At 41.8% G+C, this 21,517-nt stretch overlaps 1 protein-coding gene across 1 annotated transcript; it reads right to left on the reverse strand.

Moving 5' to 3' along the window:
- Positions 1 to 565: 565 nt before the first annotated feature.
- Positions 566 to 21,490, reverse strand: LOC117484427. The gene is made up of 7 exons (XM_034132889.1): positions 20,945 to 21,490; positions 13,155 to 13,378; positions 12,960 to 13,061; positions 12,422 to 12,523; positions 4,387 to 4,500; positions 2,813 to 2,921; positions 566 to 2,221 (listed from the first exon to the last, which is right to left on the reverse strand). The coding sequence occupies exons 1-7, from the start codon at positions 21,066 to 21,068 to the stop codon at positions 897 to 899; spliced, it is 2,100 nt and encodes a 699-aa protein (XP_033988780.1). The 5' UTR covers positions 21,069 to 21,490; the 3' UTR covers positions 566 to 896.
- Positions 21,491 to 21,517: the final 27 nt, after the last annotated feature.

Here is a 21,517-nt window from a genome sequence, read left to right on the forward strand (position 1 = left end):
CACAAATGGTTGACATTAAACATTAAAACGACCAGGCAGTTCAGAGAGAATCAAAGGAAGGCAGGCTTTGCATGACATTCTTCAGGACGTGTTTCATTGTGGTGATAGTGAGAGTAGTCAATCGTTTGTTGACAAGACAGTAGTGACGGCCATCTTGGTGACGTGTGTGGTTGACCAGAGATGTAGTTCATTGAGCGTTTCACACAAACAAATGTGTTACTTCACAGTTTTACGACACATTTTAATTTTTTTGACTTGCAAATTATCTTTTAAATTGACAAACATCATATGTGTAATTCGTGGCACAATTCAAACGGGATCGAAAGATAATCTTTCTCTCTCCATTGACTTCAATGCATAACTTTTCCGAAATAAGGTCCCATGGGGCTCAACCGGAAGGGGAGGGACTTCGCCACTCTATGCTGCCTGACAGTGCGCAAATGGCTTTATATAAATCAATCATTTTTATTTTTAATTCACAGAACAGCCATACTTTTATAAATGTCATCAATCCATTCAACACTTTTAGTCTGGAGTTGGAAGACTGAAAAACAAAAGTCACATCTCTGGCCCCACTGGATTATTTATTCTAATTTGTCAACAGATCAACACCATTTTCTGTTGTCACAAAACACCCACACATTTCAGACACATCTGCCAGAGGGATATGCTACAATAATAATTAACAAAGAATTAAGAAACAGTGTCACCATTTCATATTTTATACAAAGGATGTTGATATTTACAGTGTAAAATGTACAAAGTCACAATTTTGTTTATGTTAAAAATGTACTCTTTGCTAATATTTTGTTGCTTTTTTAAAAGTCAAAATATTGATATCATTAATGTCAAAAAGCAAGTTTGCATCCGGCTATAGTCCATATATTTAAATGTGTTTAAGTATGATCCATGGTCCTTGCAGTTTCATATTCTAAGAGCAGTCTTCTCTTCTTCAAGCAAGGTTTGTAATCAGGGTCGCAGTCCATGGAGTCGTCAGCACTACTTGAAGAATAACTGGAATAAAGAATGTTCGGATCAAAGGAACCTTCATCTTCTTCTTCCTCCTCCCCGTCCTCCTCCTCCCTCCTGTTTTCATCATTTCTGCCTCGTACCCCCGGCTCTGACCCTCTGCTGGAGGATCTCCACCCTGTCATTCTGTAGCACTCCTGAGCGCTCAGTCTGCTCAGAGGCACAAAGGGCTGCAGCAGCCTGGACTGCAGCAGCACGGCCTGGCTGTGCAGAGACAACCTCAGCCCGTCTCTCCGGACCCTGCTGCTCTCCACCCTGACCACCGGGGCCTCAGAGGGGGAGGGAGAGGAGACGACAGTGGAATATGATGGTTGAAAATGAATGGTGTTTTGTGCAGGAGGTTTGAAGGAGTTCTGAGGGACAACTGGTTGAGATGATGAAGTAGATAAAGGGAATTTGTAGGAAAGAGTCCCTGAAGGGGACGCAGCGGTAGAAGCATCTTCTGTAGGAGGCAGAGGAACGCTGAGTTCTGGTACGGTCAAACAAGTGTTTTGATTCAATAAACTTGATTCGACCGGCGTCAAATGGGGGGGCAGCTGAGTGTCTCTGGGCGACGGCAGCAGAACTGGATCCGCTGATGATCCCGGTGATGCAGAACTCTGCTCAGGGTTTGCTGGCTGAGAAGCTGTCTGAAGATGGGTGAAGGTCTCTGAAGGTGGTAGTTGTTGGTCAAAGGGGGAGGGGATGAGACCAGAGGGGGTGAAGTCCTGTGATGTAGTGGTGGATGAGGGCGACTGGAACAGTAAAGGAGACAAAGAGACGTTGTCCTGGAGCTCCTCTGAGCACTCCTCAGGACACTGCTGCAGGATGCTCTCCACCCAGCGCCGGTGCTTGGAGCAGAACTGAGGGGAGGGGGGGGCTTCCTGAACGCCTCCTCTGCTGCTCCAACTCATTTCCCTGTCACTGATGTCTTCACCCACCCTCATGACGAACTCAACACTCTCCTCTGTTTGTCGTCTGCTAACATCTGTATCATCTTCATTCTTCAACGACACAGCGCTGTCTTCTTCAGCCCCCCCTCGCTGAAGAACCACTGGAGGGTTCTGAAGGGACGTTTTGGCCTCCATGGACTCGTGGAGATCTTTTGAAGCACTGACATGCAGAACAGACCCTGAGAGTTTGGAGCTTTCCATCCCATTCTTTCCATGTGCTGAGGACTGAGGAATCGTGGCCCGACGACACAAAGCAACATCTAAAGGAACAGAGAGGAAGTGCATAGTGAGTAACAAATATGTCATTATCATCAGAAGATTTGATTAGTTGCTAAATATAAAAGCAATCTTTCTTTGCTAATGCTTCAAAGACAGCATTTTTAAAATACAAGGACAAACAAAGTACAAGTCAGAGTAGATAGATCCAGCCCTATCTTGAATAAGAAGAAATATGTGCACATACAAAGACAATTATTTCAAATAATTTCACTTGAGCTGCCATTTGCTGACGCTTTATGTCTGTATGTTACTGTATATTGATATTTTAAGGGATTATTCAAACAATACTGTGCTTAGAGGTGTCCTAATATTAGAAAATAGGGGATAAGATGCCTTGTTCATTACTTTCATACATCACGACAAATCATGTCATGAAAGACCTCCGATGATTATTTAATACTCAGAATGCAGTTTGATGAAACTGCAGTGCTGTTGAAGGTGAAAAACAAACAATTGAAACAGTAAATAAATAAAGGTAAGACTCTAATTCAAAGCAAAGAGATATGCTCCAGCTCTCCATACATACATGAGTTGATTAGGGGAATAAACATGTACGCTGTTTTTGGAGTTACCACAGTGCAGCAGTTTCTTCAGAGTTGCTGCGATGTTCTTGGAGTCAGAGGTTATCACTTCCAACAGCAGCTTCTCCTCCTCGGTCACAGGGCTTTCTTTCTTCAGAATCTGCCTCACACATTAGAATATGGAAAAAAATCAATCACTGAGTGAAGTATTCCTGATATCAGAGGCGATTCAGGTGAGTCATCCGTGCAGTCCTTAAAGTTCTACTAGCTAGATTGTGATAGTTTGTGACTACTAGAGGCAACACTGCGGAGCAAATTCACAAAGAATCCTTTCCATCAGTGTCGTGTCAAGGTCTGATTCACAAAACTCTAATGACATTAGAGCAAAAACTGTCGAGTTTTGCAGGTCACTGCAATTTGGATTTTTTTGCAGAAAGAAAAAGGGAAATAAATGTATTTTATTATAAAAACCTTTTTTTAATTCTCATATCATTTCAGAAAAAGGACATGGTGTTTTTGTGCCTTATTATTCATTATACCACTGTCCTTTCCACTGTCCCCTCCATGTGAGGTCGGCCCAGACCCTAGGGGTTTTTAAATCTACACTAAAAACACACTTCTTCTCTCTGGCCTTCTAGTTAGAGCGGAGCACGACTCCTGACTTTTCCTTGTGTTTTATTTTTAATTTTGTTTTTTTATATATATCTGTTGTAATTTATTGTCGTTTATTGTGATTGTAGTAATGTGTTTTTATTACATGTACAGCACTTTGGCTCGACCAAAAATCGCTTTTAAATGTGCTATATAAATAAAACCTGATTTGATTTGATTTGATTTGATTTGAATGCTTCCCAAATCAAATCATTCCACCGGCTACAATCACTGCTACCGTGATCACTGGGAAGTCATGGCCACCTTATAAATGTCTTCAGTTACCACCAACTCTCTAAGGACGCTCACTATTTCACTGGTACTGCATCAGGTCATGAGCACATCTTTATGAGTTACACTGTTTTTAGCAATTAGGCACATTTGCACAGAAATGGGCTGATTATACAGGAAACATCGGTATGCTACCCATATGTACGTGCAAATAGCAAACTTATATTCAAAGCGTCCTCTTTGAATTTCTGCACAGCTTTCCACTTTTCGTAACAATACTGCACATATTTTATTTTATTTTATTTTATATTAATATAACGAGTTTTTTGCATATTATACTGTGCGTAGTTTTTTGGTATATCTATATTTAATGTAAATATTTCTCTATATTTAAATGTTATAATAGTTATTTTTGTTATAGTTAAAAAACTTTTGTAGTCCTTTTCTTACAATGTATCTTCTTGAACTGTGTTTACGTCTGCACCACATACACCAATTCCTCGTCTGTGTAAACCTACTTCCCGTTAAACCGGATTCTGATTCTGGTATAGTTATTGCAGGAATGATTGAACTACTTCTTAGATAAGATATTATCCAGGTTTCACGTTTGATAAAACTGAGTGTAAAAAAAATTATCACAACATTTTGTGCATCTCATCTACCAATTCATGTTGAAGAAAACTCTGAACACGGGACCAAACAGCGAGCACACATTGAAGCAGTAGCTGCCATAGAACACACACCTTATCAATGTGTGTGTCTCCTGGTAACACGGTCTCCAGCTGCTGGAGGTAGTGCAGCAGTCTGTCCTCTACTTTCTGAGCGTAGTGTTCTCCGTACTGCTCCTCCATGTGATTCTGAAACAGTGAAACATCCTCAGTCAGACTTTCTACAGGTGGCACGCAGTTCAATACTTTGGCTTTCATTTCATTTCAAAATCTAGAAAGACCTAAAGTTCAAGTATCATTATTAAATGATAAATTGGGTTATGTTATCAAGGCTTGTTTAATGTAGTGCACAGAATAAATCAGTCATGGTGTCCAATTGTTTGTTCACTTTTTGGCAGAGTGGACTTAAATCCTGAGTTCCAGAGGTTTCTAACTCCCCAGCACCATCTAAACCCTCTCTGAAGAACTTTCGAGCATGTTCCCTCAAAGTGTACAGCTTTATTTGATCTGGTTGACCACAAGGAGAAAAGGTGCTGCATTCACCATTCCTCGTGACATCACTTTAGGCTCTTCTGAGTACTTATACAGCTCCATATGTGTATGGTATGCATAGCGTTTATAAACAGTTGCAATCAAAATTATTCAACCCCCATTGCACATTAGATTTATTGGCAAAATAAACAATTTCCCAGCTGTTTGCAATAAACATATTACACAAGAACTGTTTAAGTAGCTCAATTAAACTAATATTACAGGGTGTTTTGTGTTCTGTATTAGGCGCGTTCACACCGGAGTACTTTTCCCACAATAGTTCATCAGAACTACGATATATTTGCGTTCACACCAAAAAGCCCCAGGAACTAAAGTAGTTCAAATTAGTTCATCTGACCTGCTTTTCAGTCCCTGCTAGAGAGCAGGGACTGTCGTGGGAGAAAATAGTTCATACGTCTGATTGGCTGTGCGGAACGCAAACAACGCCCCGTGAATCTCTCGAATCTTTTTTGAAGGCCGCCATTGTATTTGCTCGCATTAAGCTCAGCACAGCCCACCAACGAGTGGATTACTTTTGTGAAAGCAGTTATTATGGCAACACTAAATAAATCATCGGAGCGGTGGAGTGATGAGGATGTGTCGGCGCTTCTGGCGATTTACTTGGAGGACGCGAAGCGCCGCATTCAGAAGCTTCTACTGAATGCAGTTTCCGTGGCTCAGCAAAGTTAGCAGACCTAGCAAAGTCATGACGAAGGTAAACTAAAATACATGCACTGCACTGTTTTAATCTGCACAATACTGGTCTCAGATGTTATCTTTTATTTGCTCAGTAGATCGAGCTAGCCATGCTAGAACTGGCTAACATAGGTCCAAGTTGGCTAACAACATCTAGCTAGCTAGCTAGCTATTCTCAGCCGTGCCCACTATGAACACGTTTTGACTTGTGAATAAGTGTGCAATGTTCTGTAATTTGCTTCACTAACTCATGGCACTAATCGTGTGTTTCAGGCGAGGTGTTTCTCTCTGGATTAGAAACTAGTTTTCCCCTCTGGGATAAAACGATAATATAACGTTAGCAATTAGCATGCTAGCTGGACATAATGCTACCTCTAACAATACATTGTAGTTGCTATAATTTCATCATTTGCAACATTCATTCTACATGTTAATGGTAAAAGCTTAAACAGTTGATTACCTGCATGCCACAAAGACTGATGTTCTAATATTTTGCACATTTAAGTAGAAATGTAATTGAAATTCAATTTATTTTTCCTTTTTTTTTTATTGATTGTTATAATTGTACTCAGCCATGTTATGTTAGATGTCAATCCACTTACACTGTAACTACTCTGGCCTTGAAAGAAGGCTACGCATCTAACTGATGTCCACTAATCCCTATAAAACAAAGTTCAAGCATACATTAAGCACAAAACAATAAATAAGGGCACTTTGATATTTATTTGATATTATTTGATCCTATCTTATCTTCTACTTTACACATGCATTGTGTACACTGTCCCTGCCTGCCCCATGTCCTATGTTGTCTCTGTTGACAACCTACTAGGCGATTAAACTGATCTTGTATCTTGCTTATTTCTCCTTAGGAAAGCGGGCACGGGATGACAGCTTCCTTGACACCATCATGGCGATGGACCGCCGTGCCATGGTCAGCAAGGAGAATGAGGACCTGCGTGCCAAGGAGCTGCACGACGAACGGCTGCTGCATTCACACAAGGCCAAGGAATCGAGGCCCACTGCTTCTGGCAGTGCTAAGCGAGCTGATTAAATCCAACAGGCCTTCAATAAAAAAATAAAGAAAAACTTGTCGTCGTTGATAAACTGTACAATGACTTGTTGGGAGGCGTGTGGTGCAGTGGTCTGGTGCGTTAGTGTTCGGATCAGGGGAGCACAGGTTCAAACCCCACTGCAGTCAGCATGTCGTTGTGTCCCTGGGCAAGACACTTCACCCCAAATTGCCTACACCTGGGACAGTTCATTTTGTATTATTGTGATTATATATATGCCACTGTTATTAATACTGACACTTCACTTTGCACTAAGGTGTGTCTGCTGCTGAGCCTACCTATTGTTATTATATTGTTATTATATATATATATATGTTTTGATACTACTGACACTTTATTTTATATTGAGAATATATCTATTTACATGCATACGACACACCTGGGACAGCGTGATGCTGTTATTGATATTGTCTTGAGTGTGCAATAAAAGAGAACCTACATGGCGATTAAACAGAGCCTGTATCTTACATTTTTCATTACATTTCATGTAACTAAGCTTGCTTATTTCTCCTCTGACACTTTATCTTTACAGTGACCTGTGTAGCATCCTATACATCACATGTAAGTGATTATTCTGATACCATCATGTTTCATCGGTTATAAACTGGCGAAGCTTTATTTATTGTGGCTTTCAAAAAGATAATTTCATTGTATTTCAAAATGGCGTCCAACACAAGCACTATTTATTTATAGAAAGAGAAATGGTTAAGTTTGTTATTACCAGTGTTGTGAGTTCAATATTTTTAATTAATTATAGTAAGGGAACATCTTAGGAGTTAGTGTAGTGAGTTTCAGAGCAGTGTAATAATTATTTGACCTAAAACTAAATGTTTTTATGAACATGGGGATTTGCTAACTTTTGATTTCCCCCATTTTACACGACACAAATGGAGGCCACTATGGGCCACAACTAACACGTAGGTTTCTGTAGGGTTCATGGCAGACGGATGCAGTTGCACTCAGGAGGATATATAATAAAGGTGTGTTAGCTGCTGAGCCTATTTAGTGTGCATACGACACACCTGGCACAGTTTATTCATTTCACACGTAGCGTAGCGCGTGCATGTCGTCGTCCAATCCTTTTGTCAATCCTTCTTAACCGCCTTCGCTTCCGAATCAGCATTGCTATTGCATTTGACTGGTCGACGATCTGTATTTGTGTTTGCTTAAATAACGCAGACGAAGCTCATGTCTGAGGTCGGAAGGTAAACAGACGCCTCATTTACAGCAAGTGGGCGCGGGAGGTTTTTCTTCTTCTTTTTCTCTCGGTTTTTTGGCGGATTGCAACTTTAAGGTGCATACCGCCACCTACTGTACTCGCCGTGAAGTTGTTTGCGGCCTGCCAGTAAACCCAAAGCAGAAGAAGAAGAAGTGACGTCAGCGGCTTCATTTTCCTAATCCACCCCCAGGAACTCATTTTGGTGTGAACGCGATCTGCTTTAGTTCATCAGAACTAAAAGAGCTCTCATGAACTAAAGTTCTCATGAACTATTGTGGGAAAAGTACTTGGTGTGAACGCGCCTATTGTCTCTTTGCACTGCTAATAGCTTTCCGGAGTTCATACCTAGATTTCTTGTACTCATCTGAATCTCCACCTCTGTGTGCGATTGTGCGCGCTTTCAGCTTGGTACGCACCTCGCTGTTTATCCAGGGCTTTTGATTTGGGAATGTTCGTACAGTAACCTTCGGTTCCACGTCATCGATGCATTTCCCAATGTAGCAGATGACCGTGTCCGTGTTTGTGTTGATATTGTTGTCCTCAAACACACTCCACTCAGTAGATTCGAAGCAGTGCTGCAGAGCTGAGTCTGACTCCTCACTCTAGCGCTGTATAGTCCGTGTCACCGGTCTGTCCCGTTTCAGTTTCTGCTTGTCAGCAGGCAGCAGCAGCAGAGAGATGTGCTCTGATTTGCTGAAGGGAGGGCGAGGGAGAGCTTTATATCCATGTTGAAAAGGGGAATAAACATGGTCCAGTGTATTTCCGCCTTTGAGGTGTGCTTGGGATCATTGTCCTGTGGGAAGGTCCAATGACGCCCAAGCTTCAGCTTCCTCACAGACGTTTTTTTCCTAAGATCTCCTGACACTGAATCGTGCCCTGCACACGCTGCAGGTTTCCAGTGTGTGCAGCCCCAGAGCATCACTGAGCCACCGCCATGCTTCACTGGAGGCAGGTTGTTCTTTTCAGCATGTGCTTCATTCTTCTTCCTCCACACATACCGCTGATCCATAGGCCCCAAAAGTTCCAGTTTTGTTTCATCGCTCCACAGAACAGAATTCCAAAACTTCTCTGGCATATTTCTATGGTTTTGAGCATATTAGACCCAAAAAGCAGTCAGTTCAGTCGTGGGGCACGTCTTGGAGTCCGGGCATGGAGCCCTTCAGGGTCTTGCTGCAGGGGTTTTGCAGTCACTCGAGGGTTTTGGACCACTTGCCTCCTCGGTGGCAGTCGCTGATAGCTTCCTCTTTCTGCCACGTCCAGGAAGTGTAGCCACTGTTCCTTTAACTTTGAACTGGCAAACTATGCTTCCACCTGTATCTCTAGGAACATTCTGTGCTTTTGCTATCTTTTTCTTTTCTTTTCCTTGTTTGTGCAACCAATGATCTCTTTGAACTTTTTAGACAATTATTTTGCATGCAATCGAAGGTCACTCAACTAACCCCTAGCCAGTCCAGGGGCCTCATTTATAAAGGGATATACGCTCAAAAAATGGCGTACGCCAGTTTCTACGCAATGTTTGCGATTTATAAAATACTAACTTGACGGGAAAATGTGCGGTCCTCCACGCAAACTCTAACCCATGCGTACGCACTAAGCACAACAACGGGAGAGACGAGAAACTGCGACACCGTTGGCAGAAGGAAGAATGGAGAGAAATATGTGGAAATAAATAAAATGTTACCTCTCATTTATCATATGAAGAATTCATTTTCAAACATTGATTAAAGCCAATCTTAAAATGATTAAACAAACGCCTGTTTGAGACTCCTCAGTGCACACAAAAACATAACTTGGAGAAATAAATAAATACGGATATGTTATTTAAAACCACCTCGAATATGTTGTGTTAATGTTATGAAATGTTTTCTCATAAATGATGCGGTAAGCAGGGGGACAGAATTACGTCTAAACTGACGCCGTTTTGCATTTCTATAGGTTGTAGATACGAGCATGGTTTTATATACTATCACGTTTAATCGTGTTTTATGCCGTTTGCCAAGACTTGATAAGTCGCTCGTAAAACACAGGAGGTATGGAAACTAAGAACACCTATGTGGTAAATTGTACAGCTAATATAACACAACACATTAGTTGTATTTCCTTTAACTGGTGGATTATGGATATATAGTTGCTGATCGACAGCTGGAACACAAACCACCAAATATAACAAAATAATTCAGATCCAGTCGTCATGACTCCACTCCGGAGGGATTCCCCGATCATTTCTTAGAGTTTCTCATCAAGGGGGGGTCTCCTGTCCCCGGGACAAACACACTGCATGAAGAAGGTTATGTGTATTTTTTTTGTCATTAACTTTTTTCGGACCACTTATTTATTTATTTTGGTGACGATCCGACCTCCATGCTGCTACTCTGGTTCAAACTGCATCCACCAAACAATATGATTTATCTCAAGCTCCCCAAAATAACCTAAATCTGACACGGTGTGAGATGTCTTTTTTAGCTGTTCGGTCGTAATTTCCTGCGATCTTCTTCATGCAGTCAGTCAAAATGAATGAATGAATGGGCGTTTCTTTGACTATTTATAGGCAAATATGGGCGTTACGTGAAGCCTGCAAAAGCTGCGCCGCATTTCGAGTCGATTGTGATTTATAAAGGGAAACAGGCGTAGGAAGTGCCGGTACGCACTTCCCTCGCCGGTACGCAATGTTTTGTGAATCGGAAAATGTCGGAAAATTTCTGTACCTATTTTTTTGCTTTGTACTACGTAAGCAACCTTCTCACGTCAATCCTACGCAAGGCGTTATAAATGAGGCCCCAGGTATTTAAGTGTTCTGTCTCAAGCCCACCTGAACTAATGAAGCCCTTGATTAGTTGCACCAGGTGTGCTTGAGACAGGGGGCAGAATCATTTTGAGACTGGAGTAGTCATTACAAATAGCATTTTGTGTTGAATTTGTATTAAAAAAACCTTGTAATATTAGTTTCATTGAACTACTTTCATTGAAATAGTTCTTGTGTAATTTGTTTATTGCAAACAGCTGAGAAATGTATATTTTGCCAATAAACCTAATGTGCAATGGGGGTTGAATAATGTTTGATTGCAACACTATAAATGTGGACCTGCAGCGCCCTCTGCTGGAGGGCGCTGCAGAGAGAAACCTGCTGTGTTTTATTCTCACTGACTACATGCATGATAACTTGAGACAACAGTGACTCAGCATCCTCTCATCATCCATACGACTGTTTTCATCACCCGTTTGATTTATTCCACTTTGAACTGCAAAAGAGAGAGCCAGCAAAAATGTAATTGCACAAGAGTATAATTTACCTTCAGTAAATAATTGACCTTGTATATATTGAACAAACAATATTGAGAAGATGTGGAATAATGTCTTTCTTTTTTTTTTTTAAAGAATAACTGAAGTTCATATATTGGAACATATTAAAATATGAGTCACACTTTCTTTTGTTCTGTAAATACTAAGATGATCTAGAATGTCAATGTCCATGACATTTCAATACAACTCATGATCCCAGGATGAAACATTTGAATGGGTGCTTGATTTTAAAGGTGGGGTAGGTAATTTTGGAGAAACCAGCTTGAGTGTGCTAGAATTAGAAAATACACAACCGGAAAAAATCTGCCACTTCCTTACAGAGCCCCTCCTCCAACACACACGAACGCGCACATGACCAATGAGGGCACGAGATAAGTTTGTGCACAGATGGAAGGCTGACAGGCAGGTAGGCCATCCAGTTATTTTAGCCGGGCCGGCTCAATTTAACTATTTTAACCTGCTTTATTTGGGGGTGGACCTCACCTCCTCTAGGGGGGTCCGGGGGCATGCACCCCTGGGAAGATCTTTTTTAAATGTTGAAGTTAAATGCATCAATCTGGTGCACTTTGAGCACAACATGAATTGATGGATACAGCTCTCAAAACTCAAAGGGAGCTGTATACTTTTCAATAATCCAAACATCTTTAGAATATGATCACAACCAATAACAAATCATTTAAACTTGTTTATTCTTATCTTATGTTACCTAGTTAGCATTCTTTCTTTTTGCTTAACTTCCCGACTGCAACGCTGGTGTGTGTGTGTGTGTGTATGTGTGTGAGCATTTCACATGTGTGTATGAGAGATTTTTACATAATTTATGTCTGTAAATGATTTTGGTTTCAGTTGTGTGTGTGAGCAGGCTCGGATTGGCCATTGGGAGATTCGGGACTTTGGTAGGCCGCTGGCTCTGGCATAGGTGGGCAGTGGACTTTCACAGCGCTGCGGTCCAAAAAATGTATTTAAAAAAAAAAATAATAATAATAATAATCTCCCGTTCATCGCGACCCACCTATCACATATCTGCGCCCCGCCCCACACTTTGAGAAACGCTGCAGTTGGGCAACATTTTGGATAGAAAGCCGATTAGAGAGGTGAGCCAAAAACAGGGCAAATAACACAATTTCACGGCTCTCAGGATACACATTAAACCTGACAAGTTTTACAGCAGCTTAACCCTAATCATGCATCACCTACTGAGGAGAGGTCAGTGTGAGCCGGCTCTTTGAACACACTCGTATCCTCTCATGCACCGGCTGTTACTGTGTTAGACACTGTGTGGAGGGAAACATACCTTAATGTGATCTTCACGTTTGTCCTTGTCCATAGCAAGAGTCTGAGCCAGAGCCTTGAACTCCACATGGTTCTTCCTCATGAGGAACATCTCATGTTGGCTCTGTGCAAGATGCAGGACACAAAACATGGTAAACAAATGTTTTTCATATAAATGTTAGTCAGGCACAGAGCAGCCAGACTTAACTGGACAATGATGTAAAATACATGCTTTTATGATTATTTTAATGAATTAAATGTAACAATTTATTAATGAGACATAATAAATAATAGCTGATTAATAACAATATCCAGACAGTTATTGCTAAATGTTGCCCTCCAATATTTAGGTGAAATAACACTCTCTCACCTCATACATCTAAAATGGCTAATGTTAGCAGCTGTCTGTTTTGTGTTGCTCTACTCACTAATCAGTGAATTGTGCAGCTTTAGATGAAATGGTTGCCTCTGAATGAATACCACACAAGACTGAAATCAACTGAGCAAAAGTAAAAAGTGTTCACAATATATGTTTTAATCCCAGAGCAGATTACACTTACACACTGATCCTGGTACTGAGGGAGTTTACTTGGAAAGAATTTGCTGATTTTACACACAGTTTCAACCATTCCTCGCCTCTCTCTGAGCATCCACATGATGAGCTGGAAGAAGAGACATTCAAAGAGATGGAGATTAACATAAACAACTGGAGATGGATTTCCCTTGCATGTTGAATGATGCGACTCGTCTCTTACCAGGGTCTTGAGGCCGAACATGACCTTCATGTGTTTGATGGGAGCCACCAGGCTGGGGAGAAGTCTGTGTGTGTCTTCCAGAAAGTTCAGCACTCTCTCAAAGTGCTGCATGTCTCTGCTCTTCACGATGGAATAAACCTGAGCAGAGGAAACACGCAGCCTCCACGGGTCCTCCACGCTCAGAGGCTGAGAGCCCACATCCGGCCAAGAGGAGGGGTCCACAACTGTGAGGAACATCAGAATCAGATTCAGAAACAGGTTTGTTACCAGGTTGACACGTACGAGGAATTTGACTTGGTGTCGTGGTGCATACATAAAAGTAAAACAAAAATTAAAAACACAGATAGGGAACTATTTTAAGAAAACTATAATAACATTAAAAAATAATAAAACTATAGCAGTATTTACATTGCGGTGCCCCCACAAATAGAATCAAATTCTGTGGGAAACACTGGTATCACAACACACACAGTCCCACACACACACACACACACACAGTCCCACACACACACACACACACACAGTCCCCCACACACACACACACACACACACACACCACACACACACACACACACCCACACACACAGCACACACAACACCACACACACACACACACACACACACACACACACACACACACACACACACACACACACACACACACACACACACACACACACACACACACACACACACACACACACACACACACACACACACACACACACACACACACACACACACACACACACACACACACACTCCAGAGTTGGGTGTAACGCGTTACTGTAATAATATTACTTTTGTCGGTAACGGAGTAGTGTAACGCGTTTACTTTTATAATTCAGTAATCACACTACAGTTACTAACATTGCCCCGACACGCGTTACTTTGTTACTTTTATAAAATCAGTCATAATCACACTGACAGACAAGAGGGGTTTCCGCCGCAGGTTTATATGTACGTAATCTGCGCGACTTGCACGTCCACATCTCCTGCAGTGCTGCATAAACATGGCTAAGTCAGCGATAACTTTCGAGGGGTGGAGGTATGCCCATTATTTTGAGTTCGTCCGAAGAATAGACAGGAATGTGACGGTGAGGTGCAAACTGTGTCCAGGCCAGAAGCTGTTATCCACTGCTGTAAACACCACGTCAAACCTCAACAAACACCTGCAAAGAACACATGCTAAGCTGTCTTGCAAGCTTGTTGTGGTAGGCTGGTAGCCTATTTGATTAAAGAGCATATAAAAAGAAAGACTTGTGTTATGTCTTCCTTATTGTAATAGTAATTGGGGGTGCAGGTGGAGTCTCGCAGAGGCAAAACTGTGGCGCGCTTACACTGTAGGTGCACCGCAGTCTGCGTGATCTGCCTGTAGGGAGGGGCGGGCCGGCCCTGCGAGTAAAGTAACGAGTTACTTTATGTAGAGAGTAACGAAGTAGTGTAATATATTACTTTTTTAAAAAAAAGTAATATATTACTATATTACTTTTATTTAGTAACGACCCCATCTCTGACAGTCTCACACACACAATCTCACACAATCTCACACAGTCTCACAGTCTCACAGTCTCACACACACACACACACACACACACACACACACACACACACACACACACACACACACACACAACACACACACACCAGCACACACACACACACACACACACACACACACACACACACACACACACACACACACACACACACACACACACACACACACACACACACACTACACACACACACACACACACACACACACACACACACACACAATGTATATATATATATATATAGTTACTTTTTAATCACTGAATGCATCATTGATCTGTTTTTATTTATTTATTTATTTTATTGCTTTTTATTAATTTTGTTCATGCTCACTGCTTGTAGCACTTCGGGATTTGAAATCAAATATGAAGTGCTTTATAAATGGAACCCATTATTATTATTATTATGATCTTTTGATAAATCAACAAAACACATACTACATCTACTACAAACAATCATCACCATATCTGAACGTCTTTGTTTGATTTGCATCTGCATTTATGCTACATATACGAACGGTTGATATCATTTTAATGGTACAAAACGATACGGAACAAGCCCTATACAGTCAAAGCGTTGAGGTAACAGGAGAACAGAGGCCAGAGGCCTGTACTACGAAGCCAGATTTTCTCTTAGCCGGCTGACTTCAGGGAAAACTCGGGCTTTCCGGTCCTACGACGCTGGTTCTCTTTTTAGCAGGCTAGATCTCCATGGTAACTTATGCTGGACGGCTAACCTCCTCGGGAGGAGGTTAGGTTGCAGGCTAAGAGATCAACTCAGTGAAAGCACCGCCTGCTGACCAATCAGAGCTCCGTGTGCGGAGTTTAAAGCGATCAAGTCATATTACAGGATAGAGGAAATACAGAAAAACTGCCGTTGCAGGAAAGACGGCCGGCCAAAATCAACTGACTGTGTGAACGTGAAAATGAATAGAATATCCCCTCCCATCTTCAGAGCAATCTGACTATTATAACATTAGCGTTAAGAAAGCTTACTTAAATATCTGCCACAACATAAGTAACCGGATCAGAGTAACATTAAGTACAGTCCGCGGCACTGTGAGTGCAGACGTCGATGTGTCCCATTATCATTCATATCATATCACATCATAATGTATCATATATTTCCTTATCTGAGTCAGCTGAGCCGTATCTGGCCGTGCAACACTCACAGTGTCACATACTGTATGCAGAAGTATTATTTTAAGCAACACATTAAGTTGACGAAACACTCGAGTCAAATGTAATTAAAGTCAGATCGTGTCTTGGACGGGGCAGTGATTTCATAAACCTGTTAATGTACGCATTCAAACGCTTTTTCTTTTACCAGCTGTATTCACCTTGCAGGTGCAGCTATGTGGCTTTGATCCTGGATAAAGTGTTTAAGTCATGGATGTTTAAAGTTTAACTTCTTCATATTTGACTAATATTAAAGTTCACTTTTCATTCAGGAAGTATGACGCTGCGCTGTCAGTACGCTTGTCCATGTTTGTGATTGGTAGAATGCTCCAAATACCTCCCCTTTCATGTGAACGCGCACCTAACTAGATAGGACACGGCTGGCTTGAGCGATCCACTTGATAACCAGCGTCGTAGTACAGTTTAGCCAGAGCGCGTATGTTTTGGATTAGGCCAACCGGCTAACTCAAACATATCCAGGTTAGGAAAATCCGGCTTCGTAGTACAGGCCTCCGGTCTGTTGAATTATGAAATGTAATATATGAATTTGTTTATTTAATACTCTTATACTAATCACTTCCTGTATTCCCGTGATAAAAGGGACATGCGCAATAAAACGTGTCACTTCCGGTTGAAGCACAGCGTGCTTCAGGTGTATGTGTGTATTTATTCCTCTGTCACGTTAAACTATGTTCACGGTATTCCTGCCCTAAGATCATGGCATCGCTAACAGGTTATGGGCCCAGGAGGGACCATGGAAGCCGGTGGAACCGTTTGTGTTTCGACGGAGATGAGAAGAACTACGAGTTATGGGAGACAACGTTTTTGGGTCACCTGCGACTGCTAGGATTGAAGGCTGCCATCCTAGAGGAGCCAGGTGAAGAGGATGAGGCTGATGATCAGAAAAACGAAGAAGCCTATGCGGAATTGATCCAGGTACTGGACGATAAAAGCCTTTCACTGATCATGAGAGAAGCAGCGGACAACGGAAGAAAAGCGTTACAAATATTGAGGGACCACTACGCTGGGAAAGGGAAACCACGGGTGATCAGCCTCTACACTGAACTAACGTCGCTGCAGAAAGCCGCTAATGAGAGCGTCACTGACTATTATTCGTGCCGAAACGGCAATTACAGCACTGAGAAATGCTGAAGAGACTCTTAGCGACGGGCTGCTGATAGCCATGATTTTAAAGGGACTGCCAATCTGTTTTAGGCCGTTTGCCATCCACATTACACAAGGGGATGAGAAGCTAACTTTTGGTGAGTTCAAAACAAAGTTGAGGAGCTATGAAAGCACCGAAAAATACAATGCCAACTTGAGTGAGGAATCTGATCATATTATGAAAGCGAGTGGCTGGGTGAAGTGGAGAGATGGCCCCAATATCACCTGCTACAACTGCGGTCAGAAAGGGCACCGGGCTCGTGAGTGTCGAAGTGCGAGTAGCAGCAACAACAAAGACCAGAGACAGTGGTGCAGTTTTTGCAAAGATTCCACACATATAGATGCAAACTGCAGACGCAAAGAGAGAGACAATGCTAAACAAGCAACTGACGTTGAGGACCACTCATTTGTTTTTAAAGTACGTGACAGTCCAGTAACCGGAGTTACACATAAAGGGCTGATGGTCGACACCGGAGCAACGTCACACATAATAACGAACATCGACAAGTTTAAAAGGTTTGATGAGACTTTTCAACCGAAAGACCACTTTGTTGAATTGGCTGACGGGACAAGAACAAGTGGTGTCGCTTTGAAGAAAGGAGAGGCGGAGGTCTGCCTGCAAGACACGGAGGGACGACGAGTGACAGCGATGCTGAAGGACGCGCTCTACATACGGTCCTATCCACAAGACATTTTCTCTGTTAAAGCAGCGACAGCCAACGGAGCATCAGTGAACTTTCGTCAGGGTTGTAACCAGCTGATTCACCAGAGAGGTAAAATATTTGACATCAAGGAATATGAGACTTCATTTTGTAAACACTGTGGACTGTGAAGCTGAGGACGATGCATGTTATGGATGTTATGACATTCAAACATGGCACGAAATACATGGTCACTGTAACTATGATGATGTGTCACAACTGGAAAAAGTCACTGAGGGGATGAAAATGAAGGGTGGGATTGATAAATCTAACCTTAACTGTGAAGTGTGTACTCGAGGTAAATTTGCTCAGAGTAGGAACAGACAACCAGATGCAAGAGCTAAAGCAGCGCTTAATCTTGTGCACACTGATTTAGCAGGTCCCATTGAGCCAGAGGCTAAGGAGGGATTCAGATACACATTGGCTTTTACAGATGACTTTTCAGGGGCAGTATTTGTGTATTTCCTAAAAGCTAAAAGTGATACTTTCAAAGCCACAGAGAAATTCATTGCTGATGTCGCACCTTATGGTAAAATCAAATGTATAAGGTCTGATAACGGTACAGAATTCACCGGGACAAACTTTCAATCGCTCCTTAGACAACATGCAATACGACATGAAACTTCAGCACCTTACTCACCCCATCAAAATGGGACAGCTGAGAGAAACTGGAGAACACTTTTTGAAATGGCAAGATGCATGCTTCTTGAGAGAAATTTACCAAAGAAGCTATGGACATATGCCGTCATGACTGCAGCTGTAATACGTAACAGATGTTACAACAGACGTGTAGGACAGACGCCTTATTATATGCTGACAGGACGTAAGCCGAACCTCTCGAAAATGAATATATTTGGATCTGTATGATATGCATACAAGCAGGAAAAGAAAAAGTTAGACTCGAGGTGTGAGAAGGGTATTTTTGTAGGGTATGATAAAAACAGCCCAGCATACCTAGTCTACAACCCAGACACTGGTAGTGTTCGAAAACACAGGCAAGTGAAGTTTGTCACAAAAAGTATAGTCGAGCGACATACACAGACTGATTTTGAGGCAAGTGATGACGATTTATATGAGAAAATGTTTGTATCCACCAAGCCAGAAACCCAGGGGACTGACTCGTGTCCAAAAGAGACACAGGAGGCTCGAACTGAGACAGATGACACAAACACTCAGACAGGAAAGGGAGCAGAAGGTCAAAATAGAAGCTATCCCCAAAGAGAAAGGAGGAGACCTCAGTATTTAGAGGACTATGAATGTAAAGTACAGTGTGACGATCAGAAGTTTGTAAATATTGACTACTGCTACAGAGTAATGTGTAATGTACCAAACACCTTTAAAGAGGCCATGAATTCAGCAGAGTCAAAACTCTGGACTGATGCTATGCAGGAGGAAATTAATTCTCTTAAGGAAAATGACACATTTACATTGACCACACTACCAGAGGGCAAAAATGCAGTGGGGGGTAGATGGGTCTATACAATCAAAGAAAACACAGAAAAGACTGAGATATATAAAGCCAGATATGTTGCAAAGGGATATAGTCAAGTGGCAGGAATAGACTATAAGGAGACATTTTCCCCGACTGCAAACATGACATCAGTACGAAGCTTGATGCAACTGGCAGCTCAACATGACTTACACCTACATCAGATGGATGTTAAAACTGCATATTTACACGCTCCAATTGATTGTGAGCTCTATGTACAGCAACCTGAAGGTTATGAGGTCAAGTCAGACACAGATGAAAAGCTAGTCTGCAAGCTGAATAAATCACTGTATGGGTTAAAACAATCTGGAAGAAACTGGAAGAAAATGTTGCATGATCATCTCTGTGAGAACGGTTTTGCACAAAACCCAGCTGATCACTGTGTCTACAGTAAAGGAATAGAAAATGAGAGGATCATTCTGATTATTTGGGTGGATGACTTAGTTATCGCAGCTAATGATATTCACACAATTAATACTGTGAAAGAAATGTTGAGCACAAAATTCAAAATGAAGGATCTTGGGAAACTTAAACATTTCCTAGGCATTGACTTTACTCAGGAAAAAGGAGAAATAAAGATGGGTCAAAAGAAATTCATTGCAAAAATAGTGGAAAAGTTTGGTATGAATGACTGTAAGCCAAGGTCCACCCCGTGTGAACAGAAACAACACTTTGATGATGATGGTGAAGCTGTTGATGCAACACAATATCGTGAAGTGGTAGGCAGCTTAATATATTTAATGACATCTCCACGGCCTGATCTAAGTTGGATAGTCAGTAAACTGTCACAGTATTTTTCAGAGCCAAAAGAACAACACTGGTTAACTGCTAAACATGTATTGAGGTACTTAAAGGGCACAATTAATCAGGAGCTATGTTTTAAACAACAAGATGAAAAACTGAAACTTGTTGCATACTGTGATGCGGATTGGGCAACAGATCAAAATGACAGACGGAGTATAACAGGGTACTGTTTTAGTCTAACTAGCAATGGGCCTGTTATTTCTTGGAGATCAAAGAAACAGCAAACAGTAGCTTTGTCGACATGTGAGGCAGAGTACATGGCACTGGCTGCCACCGCACAAGAGAGTTTGTATCTTGTGCAGCTAATAGAGAGCATGGACAGTGAGGGTCAATATACTCCTGTGAACATCTTTGAAGATAACCAGGGTGCAATTGCTCTATCCAAGAACCCAGTATGTCGTCAACGATGTAAACATGTGGATATCAAGTATCATTTTGTTCCAACTGTACTGAGTGATAACATGATAACCATTGACTATTGCCCTACAGCGGATATGGTTGCTGATATTTTCACTAAGCCTGCAACAAAGGTCAAAAGTGAGACATTTGTAAAGTATTTGTTTGGAATGTAAATAACCCCAGAAGTTTCAAACACTGTGTTATTGTGAAGGTGTATAAGGTGTTTACATTTGAATTCATGTTGAGAAATTGTGCAGTATAAGAGTAAGTGGGGGTGTTGAATTATGAAATGTAATATATGAATTTGTTTATTTAATACTCTTATACTAATCACTTCCTGTATTCCCGTGATAAAAGGGACATGCGCAATAAAACGTGTCACTTCCGGTTGAAGCAAAGCTGATGGTGTATGTGTGTATTTATTCCTCTGTCACGTTAAACTATGTTCACGGTATTCCTGCCCTAAAATCATGGCATCGTTAACATGGTCAAACTAACCTTGCTGTATGTCCATCATCCTGTGAGCCCAGACAAACTCTATGATCCACAGCGGTCCTCTGGGGCAGGTCAGTGAACATGGATCTCTTCCTTCCATCAGTGAACATGGAGCTCTTCCTTCCATCAGTGAACATGGACCTCTTCAATCCATCAGTGAACATGGAGCTCTTCCTTCCATCAGTGAACATGGACCTCTTCAATCCATCAGTGAACATGGACCTCTTCAATCCATCAGTGAACATGGAGCTCTTCCTTCCATCAGTGAACATGGACCTCTTCAATCCATCAGTAAACATGGATCTCCTCCTTCCATCGGAGGCTCAGCGAAAGAGCGGCCGACTGCTCCTCTTTAACCCCCTTCATGAATGGGCTGCTCCCACCCCCCGAGCTGGACCTCAGGACATGTAGCGGCAAGTCTACGATGTGAAGGATGTATAATAAGTGTGAAGTTGTGAACGTCCCGGTTCTGCGACTGTTTGCATATCGTTCCGTTTTTGAAAACATTACAAATGACTTCCTTGTCAATCTCACTGGCAGTCAAAATAAAGGTTCGTAAATAAACAGTTCTATACG

Source organism: Trematomus bernacchii, unplaced genomic scaffold (assembly GCF_902827165.1).
Source record: "Trematomus bernacchii unplaced genomic scaffold, fTreBer1.1, whole genome shotgun sequence".
NCBI classification, from domain to species: domain Eukaryota; kingdom Metazoa; phylum Chordata; class Actinopteri; order Perciformes; family Nototheniidae; genus Trematomus; species Trematomus bernacchii.

Excerpts from the sequence above, each read along its gene's own strand:
- LOC117484427 (XM_034132889.1), bottom strand. The coding sequence starts at position 21,068 with ATGGAAGGAAGAGCTCCATGTTCACTGATGGAAGGAAGAGATCCATGT. Across the intron at positions 12,524-12,959 it reads CTCAGTACCAGGATCAGTGT|AGCCAACATGAGATGTTCCT; the intron begins GTAAGTGTAATC and ends CATCTTGCACAG. Across the intron at positions 2,222-2,812 it reads GAAGAAACTGCTGCACTGTG|ATGTTGCTTTGTGTCGTCGG; the intron begins GTAACTCCAAAA and ends CTGTTCCTTTAG.